Below are 14,423 nucleotides of genomic sequence, written 5' to 3' on the forward strand. Positions count from 1 at the left end.
TGTAACTTGGTTGAGGGGCCACAGCTCTGCAGAGCAGTGAGAGGTGAGACTTCACTTCAGCTTGCAGGCTGGAGGTCACACCCATGACCAACAAGTCCCCAGGGCTTCTTTCTCAGCTGATTTCTAAACCACTGTGACCCTCACAGTGACTTTTAGATGAATTTTCTCAACCAGTCTCCTGAGCAATTGCATTGTCTCTTCTTGCAGGGACAGACCAAGAAGTCCCTGAAGTTTACAGCAAACCCCAGAGCTTACTCACCCAGATTAGGAACTGGGCGCAACATACTTCCTGGGTACAAGGAGGTGCTATCTACTCAAAGCCAGAGCCAGAGCCAAGGGAAGGAAGCTGTCCCTAAAAGGCCAGGTATACAGCCACCAAGTAATAAGGTAAGAGAAATCCCATCACTCCGGAAATGGGCAAACGAAAGGGCTCAGAATGCCTCTGTAGCTTGCTCAGGCCACACACTAGTTGAGGAGCAGAACAAGGAACAAAAGAGGGGCTGGAGATCTGCTCTCTGGGAGAGTGACTCTGTAACTTGGTCAGGTCCTGGATTCAGCCCTTAACCCTGGGAAGACAAACAAACAAAAAGCTTGTGTCCTCTTTGATTTGGGGGTACCTACTCCAGGAGTCCAACAGGCTGTCCTGCTTCTCAAACACCCCTAAACTTGGCCTTCAGCTTCCGAGTTCACTATACATCAAAACCCACTCTCCAACCACAGACAAGTTCTCTTCTCAAAGTATAAGTCAAATCATGTCACACATGAGCTTAAAATCATTCAAAGTGTTTATTTATTATTAGAATAATTATTACCTCTGAAGCCCATGCAGATTTGGAACTTGCCTCGGTTTATCCCAGCACTCCTGTCTTTGCCTGCCTCACCAGGGCTAGGCTTACTGGTGTATCCCAGCAACCCAAGCCCTCCCATTCTTACAAGGAAGTAAGGCTGAGGGACACAGCTCAGTAGTAGAGGGCTTGCTTTGGCATGCCGGAGGCCCTGGATTTCATCCCATAGTGCTTTAAAAATAAAGGGAGGAAAGCGGGGAGGAAGGAAGGAGGAAGGGGGAGAGGAGGGAGGAAAAAAGAAAGAACGATTTACTGTAATGCCTGTGCTGGGAAGCTAGAGGCAGAGGATCGAGCGTTCAAGGTCTTTCTGAGGACAGACGAAGCTACAGGAGACTCTGAAAAGAGATAGGTGAGGGAGGGAAGAGGAAAGGAGAGGGCTGGGGTGACAGCGGAAGAATGGAGGAATGCTGGAAGGGCACTTGCTGAACTTGTGAGGTTTGTCTGGAACTAGAGAAATGATTCCATAATTAAGAGCACTTGCCGTTCTTGCAGAGGACCAGGGTTCAAGTCCCAGCACCCACATGGTGTCCCATAACCATCTGTAACTCCAGTTCCAGAAGGAACTGATGCCATCTTCTGACTGTCTCAGCTGAGTACTGCATGCATATGATACAGACATATACATAGGCAAAACATCCATTGTTATGGTTTTGGTCCCTGGTCCCTGTAAGAGACAAGCCAAGCCCACGCCCACTCACTCCCCCATCTGCTGAGGCAGGCTGATCTTCAGCTTCCAGCCTGAGCTTGCTCTCTTTTCCATCTTCCTCTTGGAGAGGCAGCTTCGCCTCTGCCTCTCTCCCCACTTCTCTGCTTCCCCCTGTCTCTCTCTCTTTCTCTCTCTCTCTCTCTCTCTCTCTCTCTCTCTCTCTCTCTCTCTCTCTCTCTCTCTCCCTTCCCCCTTTTCTTCTTCCTCTTTTCCTGCCCCCCTCCTGTCCCTTCACCCCACTGTGGAACACCCCCTTCCCTAATAAACAACCTTTCCACGCACGTGGTTGAGTCCTGGGTTCCTCCCTCCGACTCTGTGGTAAACACAAGCCGCAGGAAGAAACACAACACCCATGCTCATAACATAATTCTTTTAAAAAAGATGTCTTATGTTTTGTTTCTAGCATTACAAAAAAATCTAAAAAAAAAAAAAAAGGAAATCAAAGGTCAAAATTTTAGGCTGCGGATATAGCTAGTGGGTTCACCCCTGGCTCTGAGCACACAAAGCCTTGGGTTCAACCTCAGCAATACATAAAAGAGATGTGGGGGCATAAGTCTGTAATTCCAACACTTGGGAGGTGGAGGCAGGAGGAGAGAAATCCAAGGTCATCTTCAGCTACGTAGTGAGCATGGGACCACTTTTTGCTACACGAAGCCGTGCAAAAAAATTAAATGATTTAATTAAATCCAAAAAAGAAAAAAATCCAGCCCCTTTCTTCATCATTCCTGTTCTTGCTGTGACTAGAGTCCTACTCTGTTTTGTCTACCAGACCAGTCAACCTCCAGGTCTTCTGAAACATTCCTATGAAACCCTTCCCTAAGCAACTATTCCAAATACCCTCAGTGCCTCAGGGCACTGAGACTCTGGTTGGTCGAGTTTTGTTTTGATTTGAAGCAGAGTCTTGTGTAGTACCGGCTGTCATGGAATCCTCTATGTGCTTGAGGATGATCTGGAGCCGTACCTCTTGCCTCCACCACCATTGCCAACTTTCAATAAATATTCCTTGAATCAATGAACAGAAGGGCAACGGCTTCTTAACAAACTGCAGTGACGACGAGCAGATAATCAAGTCTCAGCTAAGTGACTGAGAGATGACTCAGTAGTGGTTAAACATGCTTGCTGCTTTACAGTGGGCCTGAGTTCAGTTTTCCCAGCTGACAACCAGCTTCGGGAAAGCCGACCCCTCCTTTGGCCTCCGCACGTACTGCTTCCATACATACACATGCACACACGCACACACATGGTTAAAAATAAGTCTCTAACGACAGTATGATGGCTACCGTCATCTTGATGGCTCGTTTTTATATTTAAAGTTTAAAACCTCCATGCTCAAGGACTGTAAAGCGCAACTGAACTCCAAGCGTTAAGGGCTGTTAAGGATTGCTTTAAAACTGCCTAGTCTTATACAACTTTAACAAAACAGTTGTTAATTCGTGAAACTAGGTCACAAGGTTAACTGCTGCTTCTGCTTCTGTAAACAAAAGCTCGCTTTGCTCCAGATAACCTTCCGCTTACCTGTAAACAGAATGTAACTTTATGTTCCTTGACTTTATAAACCCCTGACTGATATGGCTGGACTGAATCCCTGGCACCAATGTCTGAATAAAAGCCTCTATCTAGCCTCTTCGTTGTTTAAACTGTACTAATGTTCAGAATGGTGAATCTCTGAGTGACCCTTAGACCCACATAGCAGCTAGGACAGTGTTTGCGGCTTTGCACATGCACCATCAAGAGACGTCACAAGAGTCTTGCCAGAATCAATCACGTTAGCTTCATTTTAAAATGTGGAAGTTGAAGCAAAGAGACCAGGCAAACTTAAGGTCACAGAGCAAGCTAGAGTTAACATGTAGTAGATCTGCCACCCCGCCCCCAGGATGCCTAAATTTACCATGACCCAGAGTCCTCAATCTGAAAGTCACAACAAAGAACAGCCTGAGGCAACTGCAGAAATATAGAGGAGACGCTTGTGTCTAGGCCTAGATCCCTGGGTCTGTGGGAGGAAACGGGGTCTCCGCCCCTGCTTCTAAGTGAGGATGCTGACGATCTGAGGGAAGAGGGCTGGAGCCTGGTCCGCTGAGTCTGAGGGAGGCCGCCTATGGTCTAGAACCATAGCTATGTTCAAACCACGAGAGTTGGGGTTGTAGAGCTGGGTACTGGCCCGGTCCCCCAGATATAAATGAGTTACAGCTGGCTTCTGTCTAGGTGGGGGGGGGGGGATATTCTGGGCTGCCCAATTGCAGCTCCTTGAATCCTGCTAGCCCCGCCCCAGAGCGCCACCCTTTTATAGGCCTTGACTGGTTTCTTCCTTTGCCCCTCCCTTTCCGGTTAAGCCTCAGAAAGATCTAGAAAAGACTTCTGACGCAGTTGAGAAGATGGAAGAGCTAAAAGATGAGGCTTCGTGCAGTGGGTGAGTGAGATAAAACCTTTTGGGGGAACAGCCTCAGGAACAAGGGGGAGCAGAGTATATTAGAGCCAGGAATGCCTTGAACAGAAAATACCATCTAAAAACCAAATAGACATTATGACCTAGGAACTCTCTGGAGGACTTTGGTGGCTGACTGCTGAGGGGAAAGGAACAGAAGTTCAGCTACAGAGCAGAGTATGAGACTAACCTGGCCACATGAGACCTTGTCTCAAAATAAATAAGTAAAATAATTAACTACAAAGTTAAGCCTTAGACACTTAGCAGCTGGAAATTGGAACTGGGGTGCTGGGTGCTGGAATTTAAAAGAAAAGGAAATAAGCGGGTGGAGGGACTCACATGAGCTGTGTCCCCGGCAGCAGTGCAGACAGCTGATGATGGACTGACCGGCCTTATTATCTATCTTCCTAGGGACAGCCTTTCTCTGCCGTTAGCGGGAACTGAGGCACGGTCTGTGTCAGCTACCCCAGCCCTACCACCCTCGCTTCTGAGCACCCTAGACCCAGCCCACCTGGGACTCCCTGAGCAACTGGCCGCTGTGACTGTCCCCATCCGCCTGGACACTCTGTCTTACCTCCTACACACTGCCCTGCTGGGGACCTACAAGTTCCAACAGTCCCTACCCCCTTGCTCCTGCTCTGCCTCTGCGCAGCCATATCACATCTCACCAGACACAGCCAGGAGGCCTGCCAGGAAATGGGACCAGGCCTCTGGGGGCTGGGAGGTTCAGCGCAGGCCTTCCAGGGGCAGGGACAGGGGTAGGAGCCGGGGCCAGTCCCGATGGTGTCCTGGGAGAGACAAAGAGTTGGAGAGGAGCATGGCAGGAGGCTCTAGGGCTGGCCCCAAGACCCAGCCAATGACACCACTATCCCAGGATGGGCAGAAGGAAGCTGGAGCCCTGGAACCATCCCCACCTCCAGCGCCTTTGTCTGAAGACTGGGAGACAGACTACTAGGACCCCAAAGAGCATCTGGTACTTGGCCACCCAAGGGTTCCTTCCAAGAGCTCACAGAGTTACTAATCCTTCAGAGGTACTCCTAAGAAATATCATCTCTACAGCCTTCCCAGTCCCCAAACCACAGCCTCCGGAGGTCTCCTATAGATCACTTTGTAAAGCCTAAACCCAACTTCCATTCCAAATAAGAAAACTCCCCTGCCCAGACTCACAGTATCCCAAGCCCAGCTACTATCCCGGCTTATTCTTAATGCCCCCAAGGCTGCTCCAACCCCATTTCCAGGCCAAATCATCACCCCAGTCCCTTCCTCTCCATTCCACAGTCAACCCCATTTCACCACCCTCAACACTCTTCTCTTGGCCTTCGTTTCTAATCCACGTTCATTCCTAATTTGTTTATTTGCTGGGTTTTTTTTCAGTACTAGTCTCCAGAATGCCAGCCAAACACTGAACTAAACTGCAACCATCCTTTATTTTTATCTTGAGATAGGGTCTCGCCAAGTGTCCAAGCTGGCCTTGAACTTGCGACCCTCCTGTCTCAGGCTTCCAAGTATCTGGGATGAAAGTTCTCGGCCATAAGGTCTATCATCATCCCCAACTCATTTTTCTTTGTTTTAAAACCTGTCTCACCGATCCTCCTCTCTCAGTCGGCTGAGTGCTGAGATTGCTGTGGACCACAAGACTGACCTCATTCTCCTCTTCCTGGTCCTCATTTCATTTCCCTCATCTCACACCTCACACTCACCTTCATGTCACACCAAGCGCCATCCCCAGCCCCAGCTCCAGTCCCGACATCTGCCATGTCCCAGTCAAGCTCTGACAAGCCCCTGGTCCTACCCCACAAGGAACCCCTTCACCTGACATGTCCAGACACCTGTATCCACCCATGATTGCTGTTCCCTGTCCCCTGCCTGGGAAGCCCAGGTTGAACAATAAAAGGATGGCTGCCCTGTCTCTTTTGTGTGGGCCATGCTTCCTGTGAAGCTCAGGCTACCCGTCGTGGGGACTAAGGGAGATGGGTAGGATCACAGACAGAGGCTGATGGGGCCCCCTTGTCCCCTGTTTCAGCAAATTCCATTGAGGTCTCTGCTGCCACTGTGTTTCTGCCTGCTGGAAGCTGCTGGGCTATGCAGCCATTGTGTGGGGAGGCTTAAGGGATTTAGGGGAGCCATGAGGCAGAGATGCCAGCAACCTGGCTCAGCTCAGTCTCTACCGAGGGGCTTCGGCAGAAGGAGGGCTCAGAACAGTCTCCGCCATTCAGGTAGGCACCAGCGTGAGACCTGTAGTCCCTTACCTGAGAAGCCTAGGTTCCCAGGCCCTTCTCTCCAAGAGCTTTGAATTGAGGATCTTAGACATCTTCCTGTCAGGAATGAAGAATCCAGATTCTCAGCCCTTTTTCCTCAGAGCCAGGGGTCCAGACACTTGCTTTCCCCCCTCAGACCCAGGAGTCTCCATTCCCCCTCTTCTCCTTTAGGCCTTTAGGCCCATTCTCCAGCCTTCTTCTCAAACCCAGGGGGGTCCAGACCCCAACCGTCCTCTCTCAGGCCCAGGATACCCACTCACAAACCAGCTCTCCCCTCTCCACAGATCGCCATGTACAGCTTCATGGGTGGCGGCCTCTTCTGTGCCTGGGTGGGGACCATCCTGTTGGTGGTAGCCACAGCAACGGACCACTGGATGCAGTACCGGCTGTCGGGGTCCTTCGCACACCAGGGCCTGTGGCGTTACTGCCTGGGCAGCAAGTGCTTCCTACAGACGGAGAGCATTGGTGAGCCTTGAGGCCAGGGTTTGAGTGGTACTGAGGTCTAGCCCTTGCCCAGAGCCCAGCCCTACGGCCATCACCCTGGCATTCTAAGAGAAAGCATGATGGCTCAGAGAGGCAGAGGCACTGGACTAAGATGCTCAACAGGGGGTGGAACAAACTTGGGATGTATGGATTGTTTTCTAGTTGCAGGGACAGGGTGTAAGGTTTTGTAGTTAACGGAGTGGCATTTTCCCACACAAAATGGTGTCAGATGCAGCAAAGAGGCTGGGGTTGCCAGAACAATATTTTATAAATATCTGTGATGAGCTGGGTGTGGTAACGTGCCTGTAATCTCAGCATTTGGGATGTGACAACAGGATGATTGTGAGTTTTAGGCTGCATACTTTGATCCTGTCTCAAAATACAACAAACAAACAAACAAACAAGTGCTATGAGCCAATAAACAGTGGTAGGGACAGGGACCACAAAGACTATTGATGGACTGCATGCCAGATGAAAGACCTTTTGCTATCTATCTACTGTGTAGCAGGTCATGTGCTTATGGATGGATGGATACATGAATAGATGAATAGGTGATTGACTGGCTGACTGATATTGATTGACGGATATATATATAATAGAAAGATGATGGTTAGATGGGCGAATGAAGGATGGAGAGAGAGAGAGAGAGAGAGAGAGAGAGAGAGAGAGAGAGAGAGATGATAGGAAGGATGATAGAGTGGATGTATGGATAGATAAGAGAAATATGAGCAGGATGGTTAAGTGTATAAATAATGTAGAGATCATGGATAGAATGGATAGATGGACAGAGTGATAGGACAAGCTAGATGATAGATAGGATGGATGGCTGGATGGATAGATGGGTAAGTAGGAAGTCTCTAAGTTACTCTTCTATAGCCATGACGAAACACAATGACCAAGGAAACTTATAGAAGAAAGAGTTTATTGGGCTTACAGTTTCAGTGTGTTAGAGTCCATGACCATCATGATGGGAAGCATGGCAGCAGGTAGGCAGGCAGGGGTGGTGCTGCAGTTGAGTGATACCTCTTAATCCACAAACAGGAGGTGGAGAGAAGGGGAGAAAGGGAAAGAGAAAGACTAGACCTGGCATGGACTTTAGAAACCTCAAAGTCCATCCCCAGTTACATACCTCCTCCAACAAGGCCTCACCTCCTAATTCTTCCCAAACAGTTCCATCAACTGGGGACCAAATATTCAAATATATAAGCCTATGGAATCTATTCTCATTCAAATAACCAGAGGTATATAAGCAGACAGGCAAACAGACAAGCAAGTAGGCTGACTGGCCCGCTGGCTAGAAATCTATAATTTTGGAACCAGGAGGCTGAGGCAAACACCCAAACAAACAAACAAAGGAACATCAGTTCTAACCCTAAAACACTAGAGAGAGATGCAGATCCCTGACATTCCCCGGCCAGCCAGCTTAGCTACTTGGTGAGCCAGGGAGAGACTTTTTTCAAAAGACATGGTAGACAGTTCCTGAGGAACAACACCCAAGGTCGACCTTGGGTCTCAATGTGCACATACATACGTGTTTCCACATAAACAGCCACAGGCATGTACTCAACACACACATACACACACAAACACACACACACACACATACACACACATATGACGAAAGAAGCATGACATGGAGAAATATATTACATAGTATATATTGGGTATAAATATATAATACTAATGAATAATATGCTGTAATCTACACAATATACTCTATATAGCATGGGAAATTAGTAATATTTAATGTTTTGTTTAATGTATCATACAACATAGTATATGATAAGCTAAATACATCAAAATACATCATGCTACACTCAAGATTTTTTACAGTATTTTAATTAATAATTATTGAGTGTTATTCCTGAAAACAACAAAAATAAGCTAAACCTAGCCCAAACACTTTTCATAGGTCAGCCTCCTTCCATCTCCCAGGAATGCTCGGGGACTGTTCAGTTATCTGTAAGGATCGGACAGAAGCAGAGATGGTGGTGCACACCTGTAGTTCTAGAACTCAGGAGACCCAGGCGGAGCCACATTAGGACAGAAGAAAGCATGGTATCTCAAGTGTAATTCCAGCACTTGGAATGTAGAGACAGCAGAGTCAGGAATTCAAGGTCAACCTTAGCTACATTAACTTCAAGGACAAGACGATTGGGCTATAAGAGACCCAGTCTCAAAATTTGCCAGACAGGTGTCAGGAGCTGGGTATGCAACTGAGAGAGAAGGAGCCAGCCCTGGTCTTTTCAGACACCGCAGATACAGTTAAAAGATCAGGACTTTTCAGTTGCAGCAAAGTATAATGGACAAAAAGGAAAGGATCAGTGAGATAGTGATTATTGTCAAAAGCGTATGGGGAAACATTCACTCAATAAACACTTCACAAGGATTACGTGTAAGCCACACCCATGCTGGGATGCTCACATCAAGAACCAAGCCAGTCCCTGTCTTCAGGGAGAAGTCAAGCTGGAGGGGGTGAAATAGAAGAGACGGTTAGAATGAAAAGCAGAGAGTTGGGATGGTGGCCGTGATCAGTTCCCAGAAGAGGTCATGAGAGCTGAGGCTTTGGAGGATGAGTCTGCTAGGTCAAAGGAGGGAAGAGCCAAGTCAGATACATGAAAGGAAACAGTGGTCCGGAGTGACTGTGATGTGTCTCCACAGCATATTGGAATGCCACCAGGGCTTTCATGATCCTGTCTGCCCTGTGTGCCACCTCGGGCATCATCATGGGCGTCCTAGCCTTTGCACAGCAGTCTGCCTTCACCCGCCTTTCCAGGCCCTTCTCCGCTGGCATCATGTTTTTTGCCTCCAGTGAGTGAGCCTATCCTTCCTTCCCCACCCAAATTTCCCAGATCCTCAACCTCACACCAACACGCACTTCTCACCACCCTCACTCCATTCCCTCCCTCTCTCACCCCAAACCCAACTCCACCGACCTCCCTTTCTCCTTTGCTTTTAACTCCACTTTGTAATTAGAGGCAATCACCTCCTCCCCTCCCTTCTTTCCTTTCTTTCTTTTGTCCTAGTAATGAGAATAAAATCTCTGGAACTTACATACACTAGGGAGACATTCTACCACTCTTAGCCTCTCACTGGAGGATTCGAGGCAGAGGTTCTACCACTGAGCCATACCCAGCCCCCCACTGGGGCATGACAGGCATGGCAACTCTACCACTGAATCACGGCTTAGCCCTTCACTAGGGGGACTCTAGGCAGGGATTCTAATACTAACCACCCCATAGAACTTGAAAAATATTCACACTTACAGTGACAGTCTTGATACACATTCAGCCCAGGACCAGCTGGTGAAGAGACATATACAGTGAATCCTGCCAGAATTTCATCACACGGGTGCATTAATGGGATTTCTCATTGCTGTGACCAAATATTCAACAAGAAACAACTTCAGGAGGGAGGAAGGTGTATTCGGCTCACAGCTGGAGGGCACAGACCACCATGGTACAAAAGTCACGATGGCAGAAGCATGGGACAGCTGGCCATTTGCACCCACAATCAGGAAACTGAGAGAGAACAGCAGTACTAGGCTCACTTTCTTATTTTTTATTCTGTCTAGGGCCCTAATCCATGAGATACTGTTGTGCACATTTAGGGTGTTATATTCTACCTTAATTAAAATGCTTTGGGGGGCTGGTGAGATGACTCAGTAGCTAAAGAAACTTGCTTTTGAGCCTGGTGCTTATGTCCCCAGAACCTACACACTGGAGAGAGAGAACAGACTCCTACAGAGTGTCCTCTGACCTTCTCTCGAGTGCCACAGCACACACACATAAATCACGTAGTAAGTAAATAACGTCTTCTCTGGAAACACACACTCACACAATGCACGTGTATGTGTGCTCTAGGGGGTCCTAGATCCAGCAGAGCTGACACTGAAGACCAGCCACCACAGATGGACCTCGTTTAGCCTCCAGCTTCCGCTGTCCCAGAGGCAGCGCTCTCGGGCTCAGGACCCTCACACCCTTCTGTTTTAGTCACCGCTGAGAAGTGACACCAAGACCACAGCAGCTGTTACAAAGGGAGACATTTAACTGGGGCTTGCTTACAGTTCCAGAGATTTAGTATATTATCTTATAGAAGGGAGAACTCACAGTGCTGGAGAATATCTGAGAGCTACATGCTGATCCACTGGTCAAGAGAGAGAGCGATTGTCTGGGCTCGGCATGGACTTCTGAAACCTCAAAGGCCACCCCCAGTGATACATTTCCTCCAACAAGGCCACACCTTCCTATCCTTCTAATCCTTTCAACTAGTGCCACTTCGTGGTGACCAAACATTTAAAAACATGAGCCTCTGGGAGGCTTTCTTATTCAAACCACCACAGCCCCAATCCCTGGCAGGTATTTGTGATAGGCACCCCGAGCCACCTGTTAGTTCACACAAACTCTAGTGTGATCCAAGGAGGTCTTTAGAGTAATTAAGACACTCTGTAACTCAGGACAATGCAAGGGTTTGTTTCTCCTCCCAGAACACAGAAGCAAGGAACTGTTCAATGCTTTATTGTGCTTCCCTGCCCTGTCCTCACCCAATCCCATCCCCCACATCACCTTCCACTGTTGCCACCATCATCAACCTCCCCTCTTCCTTATCTCCTATTCTCTTATCCAACCATCTTATTCATGCCACCCCATGCTCTCTCCCCAGCTCTTTTCGTCCTGTTGGCCTTGGCCATTTACACTGGAGTCACTGTCAGCTTCCTCGGCCGCCGCTTTGGGGACTGGCGCTTTTCATGGTCTTACATCCTGGGCTGGGTGGCCCTGCTCATGACCTTCTTTGCAGGTACTGAGGCAGAGTGATGGGAAGGTGTAAGTCTGGGGCAAGGCAAGTGACCTCAGAGGGTGAGGTGACGAGACACCCTACACACATCTGATGGCAGACTCTAGGTCTAAGGGAGGGAGGAAATGAAGAGTCTCTTGAAACAGAAAGGCAAACCCAAAGGGTTTGGGTATCAATGGATTCTGTCCACACAGGAATTTTCTACATGTGTGCGTACCGGATGCATGAGTGCCGGCGTCTATCCACCCCACGCTGAGACCCGGGGTAAACCTTGCAGATGGAAGTTACAATGAAGGCACTGAAGAGGAAGGGGAGGACCTAGGAGCTGGAGGAAGTCTTGGCTCCTGAGGGAATGAGGGGGCTCAGTCCTGGATTCTAGATAGGGGAGTCCCTGATCCCTCTGTCCTGTATGGGTCAGGTGGGAAGGAGTTGAGAAGACATGAACCCCTACCTGGTCCGAAGGGTGGTAGAAAAATGAAACTCCTTTAGAGAGGCATTTTGTGATCTAATAAAACTGATGTGAAACTATCAAAGTGTGAGTCCTCACCGTGCTGGTTTGGAGAAACCGGCTAGGGTGGTGGTTGGGGAACAGCGGTATTCTGACGTGGTGTCCTCTCTTCCTCAGTTCTGCAGGGATGGGAACAAGATAAATGGGTCCCTACCTTGGAGACAGCCATGGCTTAATGTCTAGAAATGGATGTGTGGGATAATAGGATGAACAAACTGATCTCAGAAAATATAGCTTCCCTGCTCCCCCACCCGCTCCAGGCAGCACCTTCCCTCTGCTTCCCTCCCTGGATGCCCTCTCCACTAGGACCATCCAGGGAAAGAACGGGAGGTTCTGTCTCCCTCTCTATTTTAGTTTATGTTTTTGGAAGGACAGAGTCTCAGGTAGCCAAGGCTGGCCTTAATCTTGTGATCCTCCTGCCTCAGATCTCTTGAGTGCTGGGAAGACAGTCCTACGTCACCAAAGTAAGGGATGACAGACACATTCTGTGTTTCCCTGGGGAGAAGGTGTTGACCACTGGAAGACAGAGGCAGAATAGCCCTGAATTGCAACTCCCCAGACAGCCTCATCTTGGTGTTAAGACACCTATGCTGGAGGGCCCACCCAGGTGGGGTGAATTCTCACTATATTGTGAGATGAGGATGTGGGAAGGCTTTCCTGTCCTTAAGTTCTATGGAATCCTGTCTGTCCTGGACAGAGGCTTTAACTAGGACCATGGAATCTCTCTTCTTACCAACTCCTCCCTCCCTTGGAACTGGTATTTGGACCCCACTACTCTTCTACTACTGGAAACTCTAGCACTAGAGTCTAGGAGCAAAGTGTAAAAACCACAGGAAAATGTGAAATAACTGCCCCCTCAGCCACATCTCCCCTTTGAGTTAATTCACACCCTAGTATGACTAGTCTACTTCCCACCTCTGCGCCCCCAAAGCCCTCCCTAAGGTCTTCCAGGAAACCCTCTCTGTTGTCTCCAACTGCGGAGGCACAGACCCGTGACAACAGTCTAAACCACTACCTAGACCACAGAAGGTGGACACCCCCAGAGCAGCCAGTGAGTGAAGACATCAACAGGCCCACCCTCACCAGGCAGGAGGAGAAGAGGGGAGGGGAAACCACGCAGGAAGGGAGGGTGTGAGAAGAGTCAGATGCCAGGCCTGAAGCTACAGCCAAAGTGACTGACTGCTTGCTGGCTGCTTCTTCAGCTCAGAGGACCTGGGGTCTGGGTGCATGACCCTCTCCTTTCTCTAGGACCCAATAGTCTGGGTTATCTGTGTCTTTACCCCATAAGAAGTAGAAACCCAGAGCTGTGTCCATGGAGCCCTGCCGGTCCCTGGCTCTGTTTGCTGTCTTCCTGGGCCTGACTTCTTCTCTGATTGCTCTGAGCACTGACTTCTGGATAGTGGCCACAGGCCCCAACTTCTCTTCCCACAGCGGCCTCTGGCCAAAGACACATGAGATCCAGGTAGCAGGTAAAGTGCAGTGGGGTGCCTGGTGGTGGGAATGGCCAGTGGGGAACAGACACCCACAAGTCTCATCCTGTATTAGGTTATATCCATGTGACACAGAGCTTCTGTATCCTGGCTGCCCTGTGGAGCCTGGTGTCCGTGGGCTTCCTGATTTTGTCTTACACTCCAGCCCTATCCCTCCCAGGCCGTGGCCCTTTGGTGTCAACTGTCATGGCTTTTGCTGCAGGTAGGAATGGAATCTGGGCTGCACTGGGATGCCAGGGCTGTTGAGTCCTGCAGTGGCCAAGCCAGCTCTCTCTTGTTCTTGTCTTCAGCTCTCTCCATAATAGTGGCCATGGCAGTGTACACCAGTAATAGATGGAGCCAGACTCCATTTCCGCAGGTCCAGACATTCTTCTCGTGGTCCTTTTATCTGGGCTGGGTCTCCTCTATCCTCTTCCTCTGTGCAGGTAACTACTCAGCCCACCTCCCCGGGGAGGACCCTGCTGGGCTGTGGGGAGGGGCAGTGCAGGGCACTCAAGTACTTAATCTCTCCTGCCATCTCTGTCTCCATACCAGGCGGCCTGAGCCTGGGTGCTCACTGCACAACCCCCCGGGCTGGGTACGAAACCTTATGAACAGAAGGCAAGACAGCAGGGTCAGCAGGATGCTTGGAGCCTGGTCCTCACAGGAGCGACAGAGAAAATACAGGATTCTGGCTCTGTCCCTCCCACCTTGCCTTACCCTTCATTGGTTTCTTCACACATTCAATAAAAACATACGGAGATCTAATTGTTCCAAGATCAATTCAGTCAAGAAATAAGCCAAGCCAGGCCTATCATCCCAGTTGCTATGGAGGTTGGAGCAAGGAGTGTCACAACTTCAAAGCCGGTTTGGGCTACACAGTGAGTTCAAGGCTGGCCTGGGTGACTTTCTGAGATCCTGCCTCAAGGCAAAAACTA

General features: G+C 49.2%; 3 protein-coding genes across 3 annotated transcripts; all 3 read left to right on the forward strand.

Moving 5' to 3' along the window:
- Positions 1 to 293: 293 nt before the first annotated feature.
- C12H19orf84 (chromosome 12 C19orf84 homolog) lies at positions 294 to 4,928 on the forward strand. The gene is made up of 3 exons (XM_038313403.1): positions 294 to 387; positions 3,882 to 3,958; positions 4,385 to 4,928. The coding sequence occupies exons 2-3, from the start codon at positions 3,924 to 3,926 to the stop codon at positions 4,926 to 4,928; spliced, it is 579 nt and encodes a 192-aa protein (XP_038169331.1). The 5' UTR covers positions 294 to 387; positions 3,882 to 3,923.
- Positions 4,929 to 6,521: 1,593 nt separating this feature from the next.
- Positions 6,522 to 11,764, forward strand: Lim2 (lens intrinsic membrane protein 2). The gene is made up of 4 exons (XM_038314321.1): positions 6,522 to 6,696; positions 9,376 to 9,525; positions 11,377 to 11,511; positions 11,703 to 11,764. The coding sequence occupies exons 1-4, from the start codon at positions 6,522 to 6,524 to the stop codon at positions 11,762 to 11,764; spliced, it is 522 nt and encodes a 173-aa protein (XP_038170249.1).
- A 1,363-nt stretch (positions 11,765 to 13,127) lies between these two features.
- Nkg7 (natural killer cell granule protein 7) lies at positions 13,128 to 14,253 on the forward strand. The gene is made up of 4 exons (XM_038314166.1): positions 13,128 to 13,485; positions 13,562 to 13,708; positions 13,797 to 13,931; positions 14,041 to 14,253. The coding sequence occupies exons 1-4, from the start codon at positions 13,329 to 13,331 to the stop codon at positions 14,097 to 14,099; spliced, it is 498 nt and encodes a 165-aa protein (XP_038170094.1). The 5' UTR covers positions 13,128 to 13,328; the 3' UTR covers positions 14,100 to 14,253.
- The last annotated feature ends 170 nt before the right edge of the window (positions 14,254 to 14,423 follow it).

The sequence above is a fragment of the Arvicola amphibius genome, chromosome 12, assembly GCF_903992535.2.
Source record: "Arvicola amphibius chromosome 12, mArvAmp1.2, whole genome shotgun sequence".
Classification (NCBI taxonomy): domain Eukaryota; kingdom Metazoa; phylum Chordata; class Mammalia; order Rodentia; family Cricetidae; genus Arvicola; species Arvicola amphibius.